The following is a 22,417-nucleotide window of genomic DNA, read 5'->3' as shown; positions in this document are numbered from 1 at the left end:
TCTTGTCTTTATTTCCGAGCCTCTAGATGGTGCCAGCAAGAGAAGACGGACAGGAGAAGGAAAGAAGAAGAAAAATAAAATCACCGTGATAACCCGAGGAGACCTTTATGTTTGACACTTGAGAGGAATAATAAAATCCACAACCATTAAGAAATATATACAGCCTCCGCGTCTGTTTATCCAGCCAGCCGACCCACACCCAGACACTCCAGAGTTTGGATGTAGATCTGAAAATGCTCTTGAGCTATGAAAGGAGAGGAGCTTTTGATTAGCCAGTTGTCTAAGTATGGGTAGACGAAGATTTTCCTCCTCTGCAAGTATGCAGGAACCACCAACATGCATTTGGAGAGTGTGCAAGGTGCTGACTTGAGCCCAAAGGGCAGAACCTTGTGCTGGTAGTCCTTGGATGCTACCTTGAAATGCAGGACAATCTAGTGTTTCTTGACAATCGGAATGTGGAAGTAGGCATGCTGGAGATTGATTGGGCATATCCAGTACCCCAGATGAAGCTGGGGGTAGATCTGGTGGAGAGCACGCATCCTGAACGTTTTCTTGCGGAAGAACTTTTTTAAAAGCCTGAAGTTTAGAATGGGTCTGTACTCCAGATTCAGACCTTTTTTCTGGACCAGAAAATAGCGCAAGTACATTCTTAGCCTTTGTTGGGAGGCTGGAACTTCTTCGGTGGCTTCTTTTTGGAGCACTGTGTCAACCTTTATTTTGTAGCAAGACATTTTGATAGCAAGACGTTTTTCATGGTGGAATAGCAGGAGGAGTGAATTTGAACCCGACTGCGTAACGATTTTACACAATATTCAAGACCCACTTGTTGCTTGCAATTTTGAGCCACTTGTCCAGGTGTGTGACAGTACTTCCCCCCACCAGAGTGGGACACAGAGGGGGAAGCAAACGCTTATTGCTTAGCTGGCGTTTTGTAGGATGAAGCTGATGGACAAGGAGACCCTCTTCCTTGAGCAGATCTGCAGGGATGGTAATGTAACCTTGCGTGGTGTTGTTGCTGAACAGCTCAGTGAGGGGTTTGAATCCTCTGTAGGCATGAGAAAAGGTCATAGGGGCAGAACCTGCAACAGAATTCTTTGTGCTTCTCAAGGCCCACTGCTTTGAAGGTATCCAGGTCAGCCTTCATTTTCGACATTTCATGATGCTCGTGAGTGACGAACAATGAATTGCCAGTGAATGGCAAATTGAGTATTCTGTGTTGGGCCTCAGGTTTAAGGCCTTTAAGGCTTAGCCAGGAATCGGGGTGCACAGATGCCACGAGAATATCCTTGGGCTGCGAGAGGCATCAGCAGCTGCACTAATAACTTGATTTTCCACAAGACCAACCTCTTGAAGGATCTCCTGGAAATCTTGCCTGTCCTCTTTAGGCAGCTTGTCAGTGAATCTGGATAGTGAGTCCCAGAGAGCTTGGTCGTAATTCCCCAATAATGCAGAGACACTGGCCACTTTCGTACTGTAGAAGAAGATGCCCCACAATTAATATTTCTAGCAGCAGCAATGATCACAGGTGGTGGATCCAACCTGAGGAAGAGAGGGTCTTGGTCAGGTGCCTTGTGCTTTTTCAAGAAACTTCACGGTGCAGCATCTAAAGACGCTGGAGTGAGAAAAGTCTGCAATGCTGGTTCTAACAGACCTAGAACAAGGGGGAACAGAGGTCTGGACTCTGCTCTGTGATGAAACTTTTCAAATATCACTGACGCAGATGTGACTGATGCAGGTATATCAATATTGAGCTTTGTTGCCACTCTGATTAGGACATCATTGAAGGTGGAGGTCATCCACAGGCGAAATCCTTGCGAATGCAATAACGTTGGTAAGTAATCTCTCACTGATGAACAAGAGGTGGTGGAGGACCATGAAGGGGACCTGTGTCTGTCTTTAGAAAGATGAGATCATCAAGGTCTTGATTGTGCACCTATGGGGTGGTGTGTGTGTGTGGGGGGTGATTGTCCTTGACCTTAATCTCGGTTTCCTTGGTATCCTTGTTGGATATTATCTCCTCCGTGGAGGCAGATCTTTGTGGCGTCTTATTGGAGGCAATGAAGATGGAGCCTCAGGAGAGAAAGTACAAGGATGAGTACTTCTAAGTGGGGGTGTATGCCATGAGACCCTGGAAAGAGAGTACGTCTGGCAGTAGTCTGAACCTGGACTCTGAGGAGGAACATGCCAATGTTTAACACTTTGAAACCAAAGTTGAGTGGCTTCTGTGGGAGATTTCTCTGGGCCCTGATATGTATGGTTCCTTGTTGAGAGTTGCAAGATCCTGAATTCTGACAGGGATGGAATGGCTTCTCGATATCGATCTCCATGCTCTAGACGTCCAACGAGACTTGTCTGGCTGTCGACTGATTCCTCACTGCCTTCGACGTCATGCCCATCATCTTTGGAGTTGGTGTCAACTAGCAGACCGTCGGCGAGTGTCTCAATGTCAAACCTGGTGACTACGATGGCTGCTTTGACGTCGATCTCCTTGATGCTGAGAGGCTAGACGCTATCTTTGTCATCGACTGCTTTGACGTTGATAAATGTGGCCTCATCGTCAACTTTCTCTGGGTCGACGGGGCTGTCGCCGATTGTCTTGACTGCGATTCCTCCGTGGTCAGACGCTTCGACGTCGATGAATGTTCCACAGTCCCTTTTGATGGTGACCGTGACGCAGACTGCAAGCACACATTATCTGCCGAGACAGGGATCTCCTACCTGCTGACGGAGAAAGAGAACAGCATTTTTGATGTGGTTTTCTGTTCTGCCTCTGTGTGGATGTTTCCCACAAGAGGAGGTCACTTTGGAAGGACAGGAGACACCTTCGGGTATCAGCTTTCCTCTCTCCAGAAGGGTATTTAGACCAATCTTCTCTCTGTCCTTCAAGGTGCTCTTGAACAGTTTCTGACTGTAAAAGCACGCCTGGGAGATGAGAAAAAGGTAAACATGCTATACACACAGAGTGTGGGTCAGAGTGTTCCATCTTTATGCTACACGAAGGGCACCTGTTCAAAAGAAATGGTATTTTGTGACTGAAGAAAAAATTAATTTCAGTGAGAAAAATAGTTAAAAGTACCAGGCGTACTTAAAACTGTCGAGTGAAGACAACATCAATTCATTTTTAAGAAAATGTGACAAAAATTTCAAAGAGCTGAAGAGCTAAGTGCTCCAGGATCCTCACTGAAGAAGCCAGAAAAAAGAACTGACCGACTGTCACCTGAGGACATGGTGGGATTCAGGAAGTCTTGAAGGTCTTAAGACACAGTGCTAGTTTGCTCGGTTAAGGTTTTCAATGCAGCCTTTTGGCTAACAATGCCTTTTATTCCCTTGCTTTTTCCGTTAAAATAAAGGATATGGTTTAGACTTTAAAGTTTCTTTATTCTGTATTGCAGAAATGTTAATTGTGTGTGGCTCATTTTAAATGAAAACCTCAATGTACATTGGAATTTTTTTGTCATCAATTTCTTTAGGCTGCACATATAATGTATTTATTTACAACCGCAAGCAACATACAGTCTCACACCAATTTGCTGATTTAGCCCTCATACTAGCAAAACAATCAATCATGATGCAGTGGAAATCCGCTGTACCCCCGACTGCGCTTTGCTGGCACGGAGAGGTGATCAGGTGGGGGAGGGCCGAAAGTATGGCGATATGAAGGAAAGAACGAAGGGGCTTGCGGAAAAACCTATTTCATTGGAATGGGATGCAATGCTAGAATCAGTACCCCTACCAAGGTGAACAACTGCACCGTATACACCCACAGGTCACCACTAAACGAGACATACAGATATAGAGCCCCACAGGTAATAACAATACAGGATTGAGCATAGACTCTTGCCTAGCATTTATGTCCTGGGTACAAAACACAACAGATGTGCGCAATTCGCTGCCCTACTAGAGGACGGGAGTGAGTCAGGGAAGAGGAGAGGGTGGGGATGCAGTTGCATCCTAAAGGGAGGGAGGGGATTGGGATAATATGCAGCCATGTGGATTATAACGATAAACCGCAGATACTGTCCCATATGTCCCGATGCCTACAGTTAATATTGTGATAATACCCCAATGTCATTCATGATGGTCGCAATTGGAAGATTATCCCAATTGCGATCACTGGTATGTGTCACTAAAATGTACAATTGCTGATTTGTCGGAATGTTCTGCATGAAAATCAAGAAAATGTGTTTAAATAGAAAAGGTTATGTCAGAACTAGGCTGTGGTTGCAAACATCACTCGAATATAGACTAAGTATGGATAACAAATGCAGCATTTGTAGTGTTACCATTAACCAACAGAACAAAACAGGACTGCAGAAAGCCCTCGGCCACAGTGTTATGTCTGGGAATACAATGATAGAGTTTTGAAGACTGCAGACCTATCAAAAGTATCTTGCCAAATGTGTTCAATGTTCATACTGTGGTTCTGAAAAATATGGATCCGTAATAGTACCGGACTCGAGAATAAAAACTTCGTCGAAATAGGACGAATTTGGTATCAAAAGACCGAGAATGACGAGTACATCAAGTACATGTATTTTTCGGCATATTCGAGTGACGATTTCACCTCGAAATCGTCATTTACCTTCTAAACCCTTAGCTGCATGTTGCCCTCTACATAGGCCTTAATCCAGTCGAATTTGATTCCACAAGGACACATACTCCTTAATCGACTTCTTCCTGACCCCAGTACAAGTTAGAACCATTGCCCCAGGCCGAGCTCGTTAGGTCAGTTCCCTCCCAGTGGCCGAGCAAGATAGCATCTAGGCCCAACCGGCCATAAAGCCATTTCAGCGCGCACACCTGCCATATCTCGCTCACATCTTTCTCCACTCCTTTTCCTCCCTTATTTTATGATGGGGAGGTGACCGTTTTTATTAGGGGTCCAGCGATATCTGATGAAATGTTGGGCCTTGTTGGATGATTTGTTATGAGCAGCACGACGTGAAATATGTACATGCCATCATGACTCTGCTTTTCTTTTGTAATCAGTAACCATAAATGAAATACCGCGAATCCAAGGAATGTTTTGCCCAAGGGTGAAAATTGTGTATAAGAAGAGAAACCTAACCTTGTGAAAGTGTGCAGTCTCCTGAATATACTGGTATTGTACTTCTAGGACCCTGTCACCTTGGTTGCAGCCAATAAACGAATCTTTGACTTCACCTGGAAGACTCTGAAGTTTCTGTAGGTCTGACTCAGGAGAACCCGAGGTCTCTGGTGTGTTGATCCCCTGGCACCGCTGGGTTACCGGTTCGGTACCGGTTCTTAAAAACCCAGTACCTCATTTGGCGCCCAACGTGGGGCGATTCCAGTGGTACCAATCAAGCCTGAAGATCGTGAGGAGCTTCGTGTGAAAATTCCCATCGACCCCTGCATGTCGACGTGGTCCGAAGGTCTTTACTACGAGGTTCCCCGCTTCCCGACGGCTACAAGGACTGCTGCCCTGGCTATCGCCCTGATGTTGGACCCTTGAAATTTTCGGTAGAGCGAAACGCTGAGACGAGTCTTCTGGTGAAGCCATCGATATTTTCAGTTAAGTATAAGTGGAGCGTCTCCCAGTCCTTAGTTGGACTTACTTTGTGGTATCTTGGAGATACATAAAGGTTTTTTATTGGTTCTTGCAAGCACCATAACCGAAGGACTCGTGTATTCACGAGAAATATCGTAATCGATAAATCCTTTGAAGTTTTGGAACTAGACTAGAGAGTGAGGATGCCTAGTCTTAGACTCGGGAATTGGTTTTGTCTTGGTAGTAATAATAGGGACTCCCGATTGGAGAACTCGTGTCCGGTTCCTCCAGTTGGAACTCCGACTTACGAGCTGTACGTTAAACATGGGGTAGGCCCCATCGTTTACAACGAGGTATGGATTAAATACACTAGGAAAGATGGTGTTTTAAAATGGCCCCAATATGGTAGCTTTGATTCTGAAATTTTAGACAACCTTGAAGTTAAGCTCTTCAAAAAGAAAGCCCGGCCGGCGATGTTTGATTCTTTCCGCATATGGCGCAAAGAAGCCAAACAAAAAGAAATTAAATTAGCTAAGAAAAATAAGAAAGAAGGGGGACTTTCAGTAATGCAAGCTGCCGTGCAGTTTAAAGATAATGAGGAAGAGCAGATAAATGAGCAATTGCACAGGCAACGTAAAATGGCAATAGATAAGTGCTATCCAGTTTTGCCGTCTCTTCAGCAAGGGACAGCAAAAGAGCGTGAAAAAGACCAATTAATGTCGCAATTGTTAACTTCGCCACCCCCCTATGCGCAGAATGCTACAGCACCCCGCAACCTTTTGTTGCACAAGCTGCGCCTCTGGCTCTTCCACAGCACCCACCAGCTGTTCTTCAGCTGGCTCCTACTTCTTCGGTGCAGCCTCCTCCAGGCCCACCGACCACTTCTGCTTCATCTATGTCTTCTACGATTTTGCCTACTGTACTTTCTACAACTCCTAATGCCCCTTCTATGATTTTGCCTAGTACCACATCTATTATTCCTCATACCTCTTCTGCCATCTCTGCACCCGCCTCATCTCACCCCGTTCTTTCATCTGTTTGTTCTTCCGTTTCAACTTCCCTTCGGCAGAAAATGGCCAGCACTGTTACTAATCTTCTTTTACCGCTTTTCGGGTCGCCTGCTACGACCCCTAACATAGGAAGAAGACAGTTGCGAAGTCAACTGCCCGATTATCAAGAGAGAGATTCCCTGAATAGTTTAGCTCGGAAATGGGTCATGGACACTGCAAAATATGATTTACAGTCTGTCATGGAAGTTTTTCCTCAATGGGAAACAGCGACACAGAGATATGTGTTCGAACAGATGTGTGTTTTTCTTTGCGAGGATTTAGAAGACAATGATCAGGATTGCCTCCCACAAGAAATGTATAAGGTTTAAGTTTAGTCTGGGTATGATTGTAGGTCCCGATGTAGAAAAAGCAGTTGAAATGCTATTATAATATCGAAGTAAGGGAAGTAGTTCTGGGTCACCATCGGAATCCAGTGCATCTAGTAGGAAAAAGGCACGACAATACCCTATGAGAGAAGTTCCCCCACAATGGAGAGAGGGTGACGCGACAGCTGTCCCACCTGTCCTGCCCCACTTTCACCGCGTATGGGTACATGTTCCATGGAAGCGAGCTGAAGTTTTAGCACTCAAACAAACACTACCAGATCCGCGTAAAAATCCTGCAGGGTACTATAAAGAATTGTCGCAAACTGCTGGATCATGTATAATGAATTTGGCCGATATCGATATGTTATTCGGGAACGTTGTTCCACAGCCTTTATGGGGAAAAATTCGTCATGTAGATCATGACCAGGAATTAGGTGACACGTGGGCTAATATTACTGCTGCAGATGCACGACAAGTTGGTGGTGCCAAGCCTGAGCCTCTGATAGCGGAACTACCTGGTAGAATAGTAGATTACATGAAAACGATAATGCCTGCAATACGCGTAAATTGGGATAAGTTATCTGCATGCAAGCAAAAGAAAGAAGAAACTGTTTCAGATTTCTTCACCAGATTTGAAGAAACATTCATTGACCACAGCGGTCAAGATATGACCACAGAAGGTGGTCAGAGATTGTTTGTCGATAAATTTGTGCACAATCTACTTCCAGACTTGTGTAGAAAATTCAAAGATTCGGAAAGTTCTTGGGCAGTCTCATCTTCAGCCCAGATATTAGCTACCGCACAGTACTACGAGAATAGAGACAAGGATGAGAAAGATAAAGTAGAAAAGAAAACTAGAGAACTCAAAACGAAGGTTTTGCTACAGCAAGCCTATCCGCCACGAGGTGGTGGTAATAAAAATAATAATGGTCAGAATAACTACCAGAACACTTTTCAGCAGCCTCAGAGAAACTTGCAGAGATTCGATTACAATCAAAACCGCGTAGGTCCCAACCAGTGTTTATACTGCAAACAAGAGGGTCATTACAAATATGACTGTCCTGCCCTACCACAACGTGCGAATGGAATTTCTGGCGTAAGAGGTCGTGGTAGTCAGCAAGCGCCTAGAGGTAGAGGGCGTGGAAACGCCCCTCAGGACGCACGTCCCCTTCCACCACAAAACTCTATGAACAGGTTTGACCAGCAAAATAACGTATCTGACAGGACAGCTCAATACTACGTTGACGAGTATTACACAGAAAATGAGCAGTGGGAGAGTAATGATTGCTAGGACAGCCTAAGACAAGGAGAGGGAGTTGTTTCAGTTCCAGTAGATCAGAGTGGACCTTACGTTGAGGTGATTACATCGGGTGTGTCAGAACCTTTTCTGTTGGATACTGGTGCTACAAAGAGTTCTATTATGCACTCCAAACTCCCTGGCGCACCTTTGTCTGGCGAAATGAACGTTTCCGTAGGTTTTTCTGGCGCACCGGTTAGAAATCCGATTTCTGACCCTTTATCTCTTTCTGTTGGTCCTTGTGAATTCGAAGCACCCCTTATTTTGACAACAGGTTGTGGTGAAAATTTGCTAGGATTAGATTTGCTAAAAAGATTGTATGCGACTTTGTACTGTTCTCCCTCAGGAGTACAACTGACTTTAGGCAAGAAAGTGGTTTCTCCCATGTATTTGTCGAGAAATACGCTTCCAGCAGAATTGGCACTCCTTCCGGATATTCTTTGGGCTACTGGTCCGAATGATGTAGGTCTTTTAGAAATTCCACCATATGTTGTAACATTAAAGTCGAATGTCAAAATGCCACGAGTTCCCCAATACAGAATATCCAATGAGGGCGAAAAAGCTTTGCTAGCGATTGTTTACGAGTTAATTGAGAAAAACGTAATTGAAGAAACACGAGGCAATGTTTGCAATAGTCCTGTTCTGCCTGTTTTAAAACGAACTGACCCTTCCCAGCCACCTGTGTATAGATTCGTGATTGATCTTAGGGAAGTAAATAAGATAGTGGTGCCACAATTCCCAGTTGTCCCCGACATTGCAACATTATTGACTATGATTCCAGCCTCTGCATCCTGGTTTTCGGTGATTGACCTGAAGAATGCTTTCTTCAGTATCCCGATTGCTGAGGAAAGCAGGGATATTTTTTCCTTTAGCTTAGGTGGTCGCAGTTTCCGCTTTAAACGCGCTCCTCAAGGCTACTGTGAAAGCCCCTCAATATACAGTCAAGCTCTGAAAAGTCAGCTCGACGCAATGGTTTTGCCCAAAGGTTCCACTCTCGTACAGTACGTGGACGATTTGCTCATAGCCGCGGATACTGAGAAAATATGTAAAATGGCCACGTTGGCACTACTGCGTCATCTATGTGATCTACATCACAAGGTGTCACTTTCCAAGCTCCAATATTGCCGACAAGAAGTGACCTACTTAGGTCATCTCTTATCGAAGGAGGGAAGGAAACTGACCCCAGAAAGAATTCAGGCAATAGCAAAATTAAATGTGCCAAGAGAGAAGTACGCGCTTTCTTGGGCATTACATCGTACTGTAGACAGTGGATTCCAAATTTTTCGTTATTAGCCAAACCCTTATTGGCACTAACGTGTACAAATACACCCAATCCCATTCCTTGGTCTGATGAGTGTCAGAAAAGTTTTCTTGAATTACGCACAGCATTATGTTCGGCCCCTGTGTTAGGTAACCCCAACTACAGTAAACCTTTCACATTATATGTCCACGAGAAGGAGGGTTGTGCATTGTCCGTGCTGACTCAGTTATACGGAGATAGACAACGGCCATGCGCCTATTTTTCGTCAACTTTGGATCCGGTAGCACGAGCATTGCCAAGTTGTCTAAAGGCCACAGCAGCAGCAGCTGTTTCTATTCGACAGTCTGCAGGTCTAGTAATGAATAATACACTAATCGTGATGGTCCCGCATGCAGTAGACACATTGTTAAATAGGACCAAGACACAGCACTTAACTAGTGCTCGACTGTCCAGTTATGAATTGACGCTACTAGCAAGCCATGTGCACATCAAAAGATGCAGTACCCTGAACATAGCCACCTTGTTACCAATTGCTGAGGAATCGGATGCTTCAGAACAGCACGATTGTTTCCTCAGAACGGAGGAAGAGACGAAAGGGAGAGTTGACCTATTCGATACTCCTCTCGCCGAATGTGATGGTACATTATGGGTGGATGGTTCATGCTTTAAGCTCCCAAATGGTAACGTGACTACAGCATATGCCGTCACAACTTTGCACACAATCGTTGAAACTGCGCGAATACCACACGGTTCAGCTCAAGCCGCTGAACTCGTGGCATTAAAGAGAGCATGTGTGTTATCCAAAGGAATGAGAGTGACTGTCTATACCGACAGTCAGTATGCTTTTGGAGTGGCTCACAGTTTTGGACGATTGTGGAGAGAACGTGGGTTCCTGACTTCGCATGGAGCTAAGATTCAGCATGGTCAGTTGGTGAATGAGCTTCTTGAATCACTGACGTTGCCCCTGAAAGTAGCGATCGTGAAGTGTAGTGCACACAAGAAAGTGATTGATGATGTTGGTCGTGGAAATGCATTTGCTGATGAAACTGCTAAGGAAACGGCAAAGAATATGATGAGCCGAATGTATGTTGCGAGCCCAGAAAGATGGACTGGTGATGTTGGAATATGTGAAGACACGATAGAAAGTGTGAAGTCCATCCAAGCTGAGGCCACGGAGAAAGAGTTAAGCATGTGGAGAGAAAGTACAGGGAGAATGGATGCAAATGGTTGTTGGATTGAATCGACAGAGCAACAGAGATGGTTGTTACACGATGCATATGTGCCTGCAGTGGTTACAATGGCTCATGGGATGGCCCATATCAGCGCGAAAGGGATTTGCGAGTTGTTGGCCCCAGTGTGGAAGAATTCAGGGATTCCCAAGTGTGCAGAGAATGTCGTCAAGAATTGCATGGTATGCCTGAAGCACAATCCTGGTAGGGGAACCCCAACTCCAGCTGGTCATTTTGCACCTCCTACGTACCCGTTCGAGGTTTTGCAGCTAGATTTCATACACATGGAGAGGTGCAACAACTTAAAATATGTGCTCGTGGTTGTTTGTGCCTTCTCAAGGTGGGTAGAAGCCTATCCCCTAAGGGACAATACCGCCTTGTCCACAGCGAAAGCCCTTGTGAAAGAGTTCTTCCCCAGATTCGGAATGCCTAGAATGGTCTGGTCGGACAACGGAAGTGAATTTGTGGGTTGTGTGATGAAACGAGTGTGTGAAGGGCTAGGCATTAGTCAGAAGTTCCACGCTGCAAATCACCCCCAATCAGCTGGATTAGTGGAATGTTACAATGGCACGCTTAAACTTAAATTGGCCAAAATCCAAGCGAGCACAGGTCTTAAATGGCCTGACGCTCTACCCTTAGCACTCCTATCCACCAGAATGACTGTGCATTCGCGAATGAAACTCAGCCCCTATGAAATAATCTTTGGGCGGCCAGCCAACATATGGGGAGTGCCTAGGCCCACGAAGTTTAGCGAGCTGCAACACCCCATTTTGCTCGACTATCTGTATGAATTGACGGCTAAATTGCGTGTTTTATATCAACAGGTCCACAACACCTTGCCTCCGATCTCTGAGACACCAGGTCACTCCATTGACCCTGGCTCCTGGGTGTTGGTCAAGAATTTCCAGAGGACAAGAAACGACCAGCCCAGATGGACCGGACCTCACCTCGTCCTCCTGTCTACAAGGTCGACCGTTAAAGTGGAGGGGAAGGCCAATTGGGTCCACGGGATCCATTGTAAGAAGATACCCTTCCCTCTGCCACATGACCAATGGGTCCGGACAGGAGGCACTGACTCAGAGCGCACAACTAATGAACGTGTAAAGGAAGCTAAACGTGATTGTGACAGTGAGAACATTTTTCAAGAAACTACGCCGCCATCAGAACAATTGAACTCTGTGGAACCTGAGCTACTATTTCCGGACCAGACAATAACCGGGAAAAGACGCTATAATTTACGACCGAGAAAAACAGACTAAAGTAAAAGTGATTTATTTTATGATCCGAGAGAAAAACCTGTGGACTAATAAAAAAAATAAGTTTTTTTCCCAAAATGCTATTTTTTGAAAGTACAGATTCTCCCATCTAGGTAACTTGCTTATTTTTGTTTTTTCGAACCGCCATCCGGGTTCCGCTGCTAGGGTCGCGGTTGATTAAAGACTTTTGGGTGCAGCTGACAACAATAGGTTGCTGGTTCCAGTTGGTCGAAGGGAGCCACCCTAGACTGACGGAAGCATCCCTTAGCAGAAACAACCTACCGCCGCGGGCAGCACCTTAGAGAGGATGGAGTTTCCTGATGTGGAGAGAACTGCCAAACAAATGAACTTTAAGCAGAGACTTTTGAAAGCAATGAGAAAGAAAATTTTTATAATAATGTGTATTTTTATGCTATTTAGCGTAATGGTGTTTTTAATAAGCTATGTTCTATTCTCTTTTCATGTGACATTCACGCCCACTACATCACCCATACCTCCCCCTACTGTTTCCTCTCATTCTTTCCACTCTTTGCCTGACCACGAATCAAATAGGAGATTAGAGTTCATTAATAACTCCTTCGTTCAACTATTACACCAACACCAACTTGTAATGAACACAACCAACTGTTGGGTGTGTGGTCTCATGCCCCACACCACGGATAGAGGTATCCCCTATTTGGTCCTGCCTTTTAGTCGCAATGGGTCAGTATGGGCATATAGAACAATGTTCATATATGCACGAGAAATCCAACCCCTACGTTCGGTAAAAGACAACCTCAAGACTAGCGCCCTAGTCAAGGGTATAGTTGACATGATCAAGGTAGTAACTTCTTACGAAGATACCCCGGATGATGAGATACTTGCATATGTAGGTTGGAATGTGACCGGATATGGCACTACAGTAAGTGAGAAACAGCAAGCCAAGAGATCGTCCCCTATCTGGATCGTACCCCATCAAGGTCACCTGTGTCTGCAAGGTATTGGTAGGAATCCCAGAGCTCAGCCAGGGAAGTGTGTCTGTACAGAAACGTACGTTTTTGGATCTCAGACTTCCCCTGCCTTTTTAGCCGCAAAGGGTACTTATTTTATCTGCCATGATAGAGCCTATACATGGTTGCCCCCTGACTTCTCGGGCTCATGTTGTTTCATTCCTGTTACCTCCCACCTACACAGCAGCGGCGGATTACCATCGGACAAGGGTAGTTCGAGGTGTTTTGAGTAAAGACACTGCGGGTCAAGAATTTGGTGACTTTGCAATGGGTGTTCTGCCGTTCTGGGGAGCCATGATTAACAGCAGAAACATAAGGCAATTGACAAGGGTAGTTGAATCCACCGTGATTGAAACTGCTGGTGCCCTTAGTAACTTGACTGCTGAGCTCCAGTCGGATCGACTGATGACCCTTCAAAACCGGGTCGCTTTGGATGTAATACTTGCGGACCGGGGTGGGGTATGCAAATTGATCCAGTCCAGTTGTTGCATTTTCATTCCAGATAATGCTCCAACAGTGTACGGGGCCATCTCCAAACTACATAAGATTTCCGAATATATTCATGTGGATAAAGGAGATTGGTCATTAATGGGATGGTTCTGGGGACTGATATCTGCCTGGGGATGGAAAATTCTGATGGTCATTGGGATGGTCTTAGCCATTCTTTTCCTGTTCTGTCTATGTATACAGTGTGCTCCTGCAATATGTGGCCTCTGTGCTACATCATGTGTAAGGAAGCCTGTGTCAAGACATGAACTCAGCACTAGAATGATGTTGCAGCAACATCTCAATGACTTTAGGAATATAGATCTGGACTCAGATTAACATGAGGATAGATTAATTGCCTATGTAAGGGCAATAGGAGGGTCTGTGGTTCTGAAAAATATGGATCCGTAATAGTACCGGACTCGAGAATAAAAACTTCGTCGAAATAGGACGAATTTGGTATCAAAAGACCGAGAATGACGAGTACATCAAGTACATGTATTTTTCGGCATATTCGAGTGACGATTTCACCTCGAAATCGTCATTTACCTTCTAAACCCTTAGCTGCATGTTGCCCTCTACATAGGCCTTAATCCAGTCGAATTTGATTCCACAAGGACACATACTCCTTAATCGACTTCTTCCTGACCCCAGTACAAGTTAGAACCATTGCCCCAGGCCGAGCTCGTTAGGTCAGTTCCCTCCCAGTGGCCGAGCAAGATAGCATCTAGGCCCAACCGGCCATAAAGCCATTTCAGCGCGCACACCTACCATATCTCGCTCACATCTTTCTCCACTCCTTTTCCTCCCTTATTTTATGATGGGGAGGTGACCGTTTTTATTAGGGGTCCAGCGATATCTGATGAAATGTTGGGCCTTGTCGGATGATTTGTTATGAGCAGCACGACGTGAAATATGTACATGCCATCATGACTCTGCTTTTCTTTTGTAATCAGTAACCATAAATGAAATACCGCGAATCCAAGGAATGTTTTGCCCAAGGGTGAAAATTGTGTATAAGAAGAGAAACCTAACCTTGTGAAAGTGTGCAGTCTCCTGAATATACTGGTATTGTACTTCTAGGACCCTGTCACCTTGGTTGCAGCCAATAAACGAATCTTTGACTTCACCTGGAAGACTCTGAAGTTTCTGTAGGTCTGACTCAGGAGAACCCGAGGTCTCTGGTGTGTTGATCCCCTGGCACCGCTGGGTTACCGGTTCGGTACCGGTTCTTAAAAACCCAGTACCTCAATACTTGCAATAAAAAGCCCATATAATGAACAACTTGCATACAACACTCCCATAACGTAATTATAAATATACCACAGATCCTTGGCCAGCTTGGAATGATTTAAAACACTTTTCTCTGTTTCAATCTGGTGTTCCTTCAAACTTACCTGGGTTAATGCAGATTCCAACATGCTGCAGAAGATGGAAAATTGCTTGAAGTTGCCAGTTTTGTGGGTTAGGTCTTCAATAACTAAAAGTAAATCAAGGCACACAGCAGAAATATTAGAACAGGTCTGGGTACAAAACAAATTACATTTGTAAAACAAAATATATGGAGCAAAAAAGGAAGAAAACAGACAAGCTGTGCCTACACAAATACCTTCAAACATCACCAAAGTTATACCCTTTTATAAGGAGGAGTGAACGAGCTTCCTCCCAGGTGATGTGAGATACTGAAAAATACTTACATGAAACATTTACTTCAGGTTAGTGCTGCTAAATAAGATTTAACAAGTTGCTGAATTATAGTCTATTTACTTTTGCTAACAAAGCTTCTAAATGGTGTTTGATTTTTTTAATATAATGATCATTAATGTCAAAGTGCAATTTGTCTATATTATTTATGGGATTAGGACAGTTATAGTAAGGCGCAATTTTCACTCATACAAAACCAGTGAAATTCAGGAGTTACTGTTAGCTGAGAGAACTATCTCATGCGCCCCCGCAATGCACTGCTTATGACCTCTCATATTACATCACTCATGACAGTCAGTGACATCACTGATGACATCTCAAATGACATCCCCATATAACCTTTCACACACCCACTCCAACTTCCACACTACCATTCACACCCATACCAGTATGTACACAGCCACTCACTGATTCATAGATAGCCACTCACTGGTTCATAGATCAACACTCACATTCACGCACTCGCCCATACAGCCACTCATACACCCACTCACTCACTAATACAGCCACTGACATATCCACTCATACACCCATACAGCCACTAACACACTACGTCAGTCATCCATAGAGCTACTCACACACCTACTCACTCACCCATACAGTCAATCACACAGCCACTTACCCACCCATACAGTTACACACACATTCACTTACTCATACAGAAAGTAACACATACTAATTCACCTATTCAGTCACGGACACAAGCACATACTCACCAATACAGCCACTCTCACATTCTCTCACCCATACAGTCACTCGCATACCCCATCACTCACCTATACTGCCTTTCACATGCCCAGTTACTTACACATATACCACTGGCACATGCACTCAGTCACCAACACAGCCATACGCACACTCACTCATCCGTACAGCCCCTCAAACACACACTAACCCATAAAGCCACTGACTCACACACTCACTCATCCATAAAGGCAGTCACACTCCCCTAACGCACCCACACAGACACCCATAGACTTACTCCGACAACCAATCATTCACCCCTACAGAATCTCATACAGCCACTTAGGCGCCAACTGACACGGATAAAGACATTCACACAACCTGTCCCTCACCCATACATTCACTGAGACACCTTATCACTCCCTTATACAATCAGTCACACACCCACAGAATCATCCAAACAGGCACTAATACACCCAATGATTCACCAATACATCTTGGTATATATATTTAACACTCAAAAATTTTAAAAACACTCAGTCACTGGATGACGTCATCAGTGACGTCATTTGAGATGCCACCAGTTATGTCGCTAACCATGTAATGAGTGATGTAATATGTGAGGTCATAAGTAGTGCATTGCAGGGGGCATGAGTTATAGTTATCTCAGCTAGCAATAAATGCTGAATTTCACTGGTTTGTACGTTTGAAATCTGAGCCCAACTAGAACGTCCCTGTAACCTTTGTTTTTTTCAGTAAAATAAATACATATTCGGGTTTCTACCCACCTGTAAAATATTTACCACGCAACCGCCTTTACCATGGATTTAAACTAACCTGTAAAATACATTCATTTTTGTGGTAAAGGCATGAGTTGTTAAGGTATATGCGTGATAAAAACTTTGATGGTAATGGTACGCGTGGTGAAGCCGCATGAGTTTTAATGACGCCATTGTGAAGGCATACGTGGTAATGGCATGCTTGGTGCCATCATACATCTAAGTTACACATGTACATTTACTTTTACACTACTGAGAAACTTTACTAGGTTGGTATATTCCCAAATTCCAACTGTAAAGTTACTCAAAAGTGTAGACTTGCAGGTCTTCAGTGACTGAAACAGCAGGTGTAGCCAAATTTACCAGTGTATATTACTACTACTAAAAAGAACAAGCATTTGCAATGCGTCTCGCATTAGGAAAGTTTGAGCTATTGGTATTGTAAAAGACAATTTTTTTATTTATGTGTTGGTTTTGAAAATAGCGAAATTAATAGCTTTGTCATTTACAATGCCAATAGTTTTAACTTTTGCAAATGTGACACATATAGCATTTGTAATGCAAAATGTGTTGTATTTACGTGACTTAGATGTATTGATATTACAAATAACAATGGCTTTTAATTTTTTTAAACATTAATACTTAAATCAAAGTTATTGTAATTTATAATGGCAATAGCTTTTGTAAATAACTTTTGTGAAGATTATGTTCATTGTATTTTATTGTGATGAAAATCCAAGAACAGAAGTGAAATATTAACATCTTTTTGTGACATTTGTAATAAAGCTTGAAACATTGAGAGAACATATTTGAACCAGTTGTTGAATGGTTGCACAGATTGATGCTGTGGTGGCGCTGAGTGATGTGGTGGCTACGAGTAATGCTGTGGCGTTCAGTGATGCTGTGGTAGCGCATAGTGAAGTTGTGGTGCCCCTGAGTGATGCTGTGGTGGTGCTGAGTGATGCTGCAATAGATAGACAGAGTGAGTACGATAGATAGATAGAGTGAGTGCAATAGATAGATAGATAGAGTGAGGGCGATAGATAGATAGAGTGATGGCGATAGAGTGAGGACGATAGATAGACAGATAAAGTGTCTTTATGTTGCATTGAGTAGAGTGTAAGTATGTGGCATGTAATTATGTAGCACTGAGTGGTAATATGGGGAGTGTATGTTGTATTCAGTAGAGTGTAATTTTGTGGCGTGTAATTATGTGGCACTGAGTGGTATTTGGAGTGTATGTTGCATTGAGTACATTGTAATTATGTAGCATATAATTATATGGCACTGAGTGGTATTGTTTGGAGTGTATGTTGCATTGAGTGCAGTGTAATGATGTAGCATATAATTATGTGGCACTGAGTGGTATTGTGTGGAGTATGTGCTGCATTCAGTAGAGTGTAATTATGTGGTGTGTAATTATCTGGCACTGAGTGGTATTTGGAGTGTATGTTGCATATAATTATGTGGCACTGAGTGGTATTATGGGGAGGTTATGTTGTATTCAATAGAGTGTAATTGTGTGGCGTGTAATTATGTGGCACTGAGTGGTATTGTTTGGAGTGTCTGTTGCATTGAGTGCGTGTAATTATGTGGCACTGAGTGGTCTTTGGAGTGTATGTTGCATTGAGTGCAGTGTAATGATGTAACATATAATTATGTGGCACTGTGGTATTATGTGGAGTGTATTTATGTTGCATTGAGTAGAGTGTAATTATGTTGCTTGTAATTATGTGGCACTGAGTGGTATTGTGTGGAGTGTGTTGCATTCAGTAGAGTAATTATGTGGTGTGTACTTATGTGGCAGTGAGTGGGATTTGGAGTGTATGTTGCATTGAGTGCAGTGTAATTAAGTGGCAATGAATGATATTTGGAGTGTATGTTGCATTGAGTGCAGTGTAATTATGTGGTGTGTAATTATGTGGTACTAAGTGGTATTTGGAATGTATGTTGCATTGAGTGCAGTATAATTATGTTGAGTGCAATTATGTGGCACTAAGTGGTATTTGGAGTGTATGTGGCATTGAGTGCAATGTAATTATGTGGCGTGTAGTTATGTGGCACTGAGTGGTCTTTGGAGTGTATGTTGCATTGAGTGCTGTGTAATTATGTGGCGCACGAAGTGCCTAGATTGAGTGACCACGAGGAGGAAGAAAGAGGAAGGAACAGGAGAGGAGGGAGCAGCGGCCGGATGTGGCGTAACAGCCAAAGCAGCCGACCGCGAAGCTGGGGAACCATGTTCGAATCTCGGCGTTAGCTCAAGCATCCTGTGATTGTGTGCAAATCACCTAATCTCCCTGTACCTGAAAAAGGAATGTGTCCATCTGTAATGTAACTGGTGATCATATAAATCACTTGTAACAAGGGGGGGCAGGCGACCCAGCGGAAGGAGGACTCAGAACCCCCTCTCGGGGACTTATTCCAACACCCCCCCTCTTTTCGTTGCAGCATAGCGACTGGACAGGCACAGGATGGCTGGACAACCCACCCGAGGACGAAGGAGAATCCTTTCCCTTTAACTGGGAGGAGGCTAGTGAACGGGCGGGTCCCACAGCAACGTCAAATGCGGAAGCAGAGGCAGAACCGGTGTGCTTGTTCACCGGAGGCGTCGGAGAGAGGAGAACGGAGTTGAGAGAGAAGGCGATCGAGGAAGCAGCTGCGGGAGACGGAGGAGAGAGCGGATTAACATCTACCGGCTATTGGAAGGAGAGAAGAGACCGGTTGATGGCACGGGAGCCAGGAGGCCATCTGCAACACGAGCCGCCCAGCCGCACGCCAGGAGGTGTGTGGCTCACAGAGGTACGGGGTAGGATAGCAGGCTGGGGGGGAGAAAGGGAGGGTCCGTTTCGTGACCTGGTTTCCCTTTTCCCGGTGTTCCCGTTCCTCACTGCACACTCCCCTCCCCCCCCCCTCACCACGCAATATCGACAAGAGTGTGCCACTACTGGTGTATCCTCACTCCCTTTTCCTTCACTCACGAGTTGTTTAACAAAAGGACTGACGCTTGTTCTTTCTGTCCTTTATTTCACCCACACCGAGACCGGTAGACGACATCACGGATCCCTCCACGCCCTTTCACAGGAGAAGCCCCGGAGCCCTAAAGAGAGAAGAAGCGGGAGCTAGAAGGAGGAGTCAGACCAGACGCAGCGGATCACCTCGGAGGACTCTTACACCCCAGAAATCGTGTACTGATTACTTGTTCTCCAAAATAAAACCCCCAGTTACAAAAACCTGTCTATTGCCAATTTCTACCGCCCGCTCTACAGTGGTGGAGAATGCGGGCAGCACTGCCATCTGCCTAGACAAGATGGACGAGATTGTGCAACAGTTGATTAAAGGACAAGAGCGACTGGAATGGGTCATGGAGCAGCAGATGCATTATGCTCAAGCCGACATAGAAATCATGAAAGAAGCAATGACCTCCCGAGCCGGAGAAAACCGGAGGGGTTGGACGGACCCGGCGCCCAGGGGAGGCAGTGAGGAACGAGGGGTCACACATGGGACCGCAGGAGTCTCCTTACAGAAATACCAACCGGGGGAGGATCCTGATTCTTTTCTCATGAACTTCGAGAGGGCCGCCAGAGCCTGCGGATGGCCCATAGGGACATGGCCCTTCCTCTTGGCCCCACTTTTGGTGGGTGAAGCCCAAGCGGCCTATCAAGTCGCTAACCGTCGCTAACCCCACCGGAGACACACCGTATGCTGACGTTAAGCGGGTTATATTGGACCATTTAGGCCTAGACGCCAAAGCATACAGACCAAGATTCAGGATAGAAAGAGGGGCCCCGGGAGAAAATCCGAAGACTCTATTCGTACGATTAAAAATGGCTGCGGATAAGTGGCTCCCTCCCAGTGTGTCCACAAAATAAGAGATCATGGATCGGATTTATCTGGAGCAGTACCTGGAGCCATTACCGTATGCCACCCAGCGCTGGTTGCGACAACATCACAACCTAACTAAAGGACAGGCCGTAGAGATGGCTACCACATTTGCTCGTGCACAGCCTAAGACCCCCTCCTGGGAAACTGAGAAGGGCTCACGCCTGGGCTCGAAACCCGAGAGGCGTTACGCCCAGGCCGATGGAACCCCCACGGCTTCGACCCTGGAGACCAGAACCACCCGGGCCAAGCGGGCCCCAATGCTTTGACTGTGGAAACTGGGGACATATAGCCCGGCTGTGTCCTCGTAGGAAAACCAGTGAGGAGCCAATGGAGGTCGGATACCTGCCGAAGACAGTCCTATACTCTGCTGAAATGGGGAACAGCTTTCGTGTAAGTGTACGGGTAAACGGGTTCCCCATACATGCCCTGTTAGATTCCGGATGTAGACAATCCGTGATACAGACACAACACGTATCCCAATCCCAGTATATTCCCCATGAAATGGTTAATATACGCTGTGTACATGGGGATGTGAAACAGTATCCCGTAGCCAACATTCCTTTAGAACCCCTACAGGGAGAACCACATACCATCCGGGTTGGGGTCCTTTCTTCTCTTCCAGAGGATCTGATCATAGGTACTGACAATCCCACCTTCCAGCACATGTTTTACCGAAGCCTCAAACCCTCTCCTCAGGCCCATCAGCTACAGAAGGACCCGGGTATAAGTCCTCTTCCCGCATTAGTTTCCCAGGAGCCGTGGGTACTAGACCGCAGTTTTCGGTTCGGGCAGATGAATGACCCCACGCTTTTCAACGCCTGGGAGAAAGCTCACAGAGAACAAGGAAGGGACCCTATAGAATATCCCCGCTTCTTTATGAAAAACGAGCTCCTGTACAGGCAAGGTCAAAGGACAGACCCTTCCCAGCTTCTGGTGCCCGTTTCCTTCCGAGACCAGGTGTTGTTCTTCTCACATACTCATCTGGTGGCCAGCCACACGGGCGCAGAAAAAACCACTCAGAACATTTTACGCCACTTCTACTGGCCTAGTATTTACAAGGACACCATGACGTATTGCCAAGAATGTGAGGTGTGCCAGCGGAAAAACATGACCAAACCCCCTGCCGTCCCTCTACAGCCTCTACCCATCATAGGCACCCCGTTCGAAAGGGTGGGAATGGACCTCATCGGGCCTCTGCCTAAAACCAGGAAGGGACACCATCATGTGTTAGTTATAGTCGACTATGCGACCAGATTCCCAGAGGCTTTCCCACTGACCACGACAACGTCAAAGCAGGTAGCAGATAAAATGCTGGAACTCTTTTCCCGAGTCGGGTTTCCCAAGGAGATCGTGACGGATCAAGGGACCCCGTTCGTCTCCCGACTAATGAAGGAGGTGTGCCACAATCTAAATATACAACAGATAAGGACGTCGGTATATCACCCGCAAACAGACGGACTGGTAGAACGCTACAATAGAACCCTGAAGACCACCCTAAGAAAGATGTTGGAAGTAAGCGGGACGGAGTGGGATCAACTACTGCCATTGGCACTGTATGTCATCAGGAGCCAGAGCAGCCTGGGTTTCTCATCATTTGAACTTTTATATGGCCGACAACCCCGTTCCTTGTTGGAAATGACCCGGGAAGCCTGGGAACAAGAATTACCAGACGAAACGATGAAAACGCTGGAGTACGTACAGAGTTTGAAGGCTAAGCTAGGCAAACTAAGAGACCTTGCCTACACTAACCTGGAAAAGAACCAGACACGACAGAAAAAGGTTGACGACAAAGGGAAAAAATGGAGGTGGTTGGAGGTGAATGACTGGGCACTGGTGTTACTCCCCTCTTCCACTCAGAAGTTTAATGCCGAATGGGTGGGGCCTTACCAGGTTATATCCATCATACGACGGACCAGTTACAAACTGAAGATGGGTCCCCTAAAGACCCAAATATTCCACATCAATA

The 22,417-nt window shown here is 45.3% G+C and overlaps 1 protein-coding gene across 2 annotated transcripts in view; it reads right to left on the bottom strand.

The window, feature by feature from the left end:
- CCDC61 (coiled-coil domain containing 61) overlaps positions 1-22,417 on the bottom strand; it is a 597,856-nt gene that overhangs the window by 457,243 nt on the left and 118,196 nt on the right. For both annotated transcript variants that reach the window (XM_078660929.1, XM_078660928.1), the window contains exon 3: positions 14,800-14,882. In XM_078660929.1, the coding sequence (XP_078517055.1) occupies positions 14,800-14,882 (83 nt within the window). The remainder of the gene's footprint in view (positions 1-14,799; positions 14,883-22,417) is intronic.

Source organism: Lissotriton helveticus, chromosome 9 (genome assembly GCF_964261635.1).
Source record: "Lissotriton helveticus chromosome 9, aLisHel1.1, whole genome shotgun sequence".
Classification (NCBI taxonomy): domain Eukaryota; kingdom Metazoa; phylum Chordata; class Amphibia; order Caudata; family Salamandridae; genus Lissotriton; species Lissotriton helveticus.
Note: the sequence above shows the minus strand (reverse complement) of the source record. Positions and strands in the feature narration are given on the sequence as shown.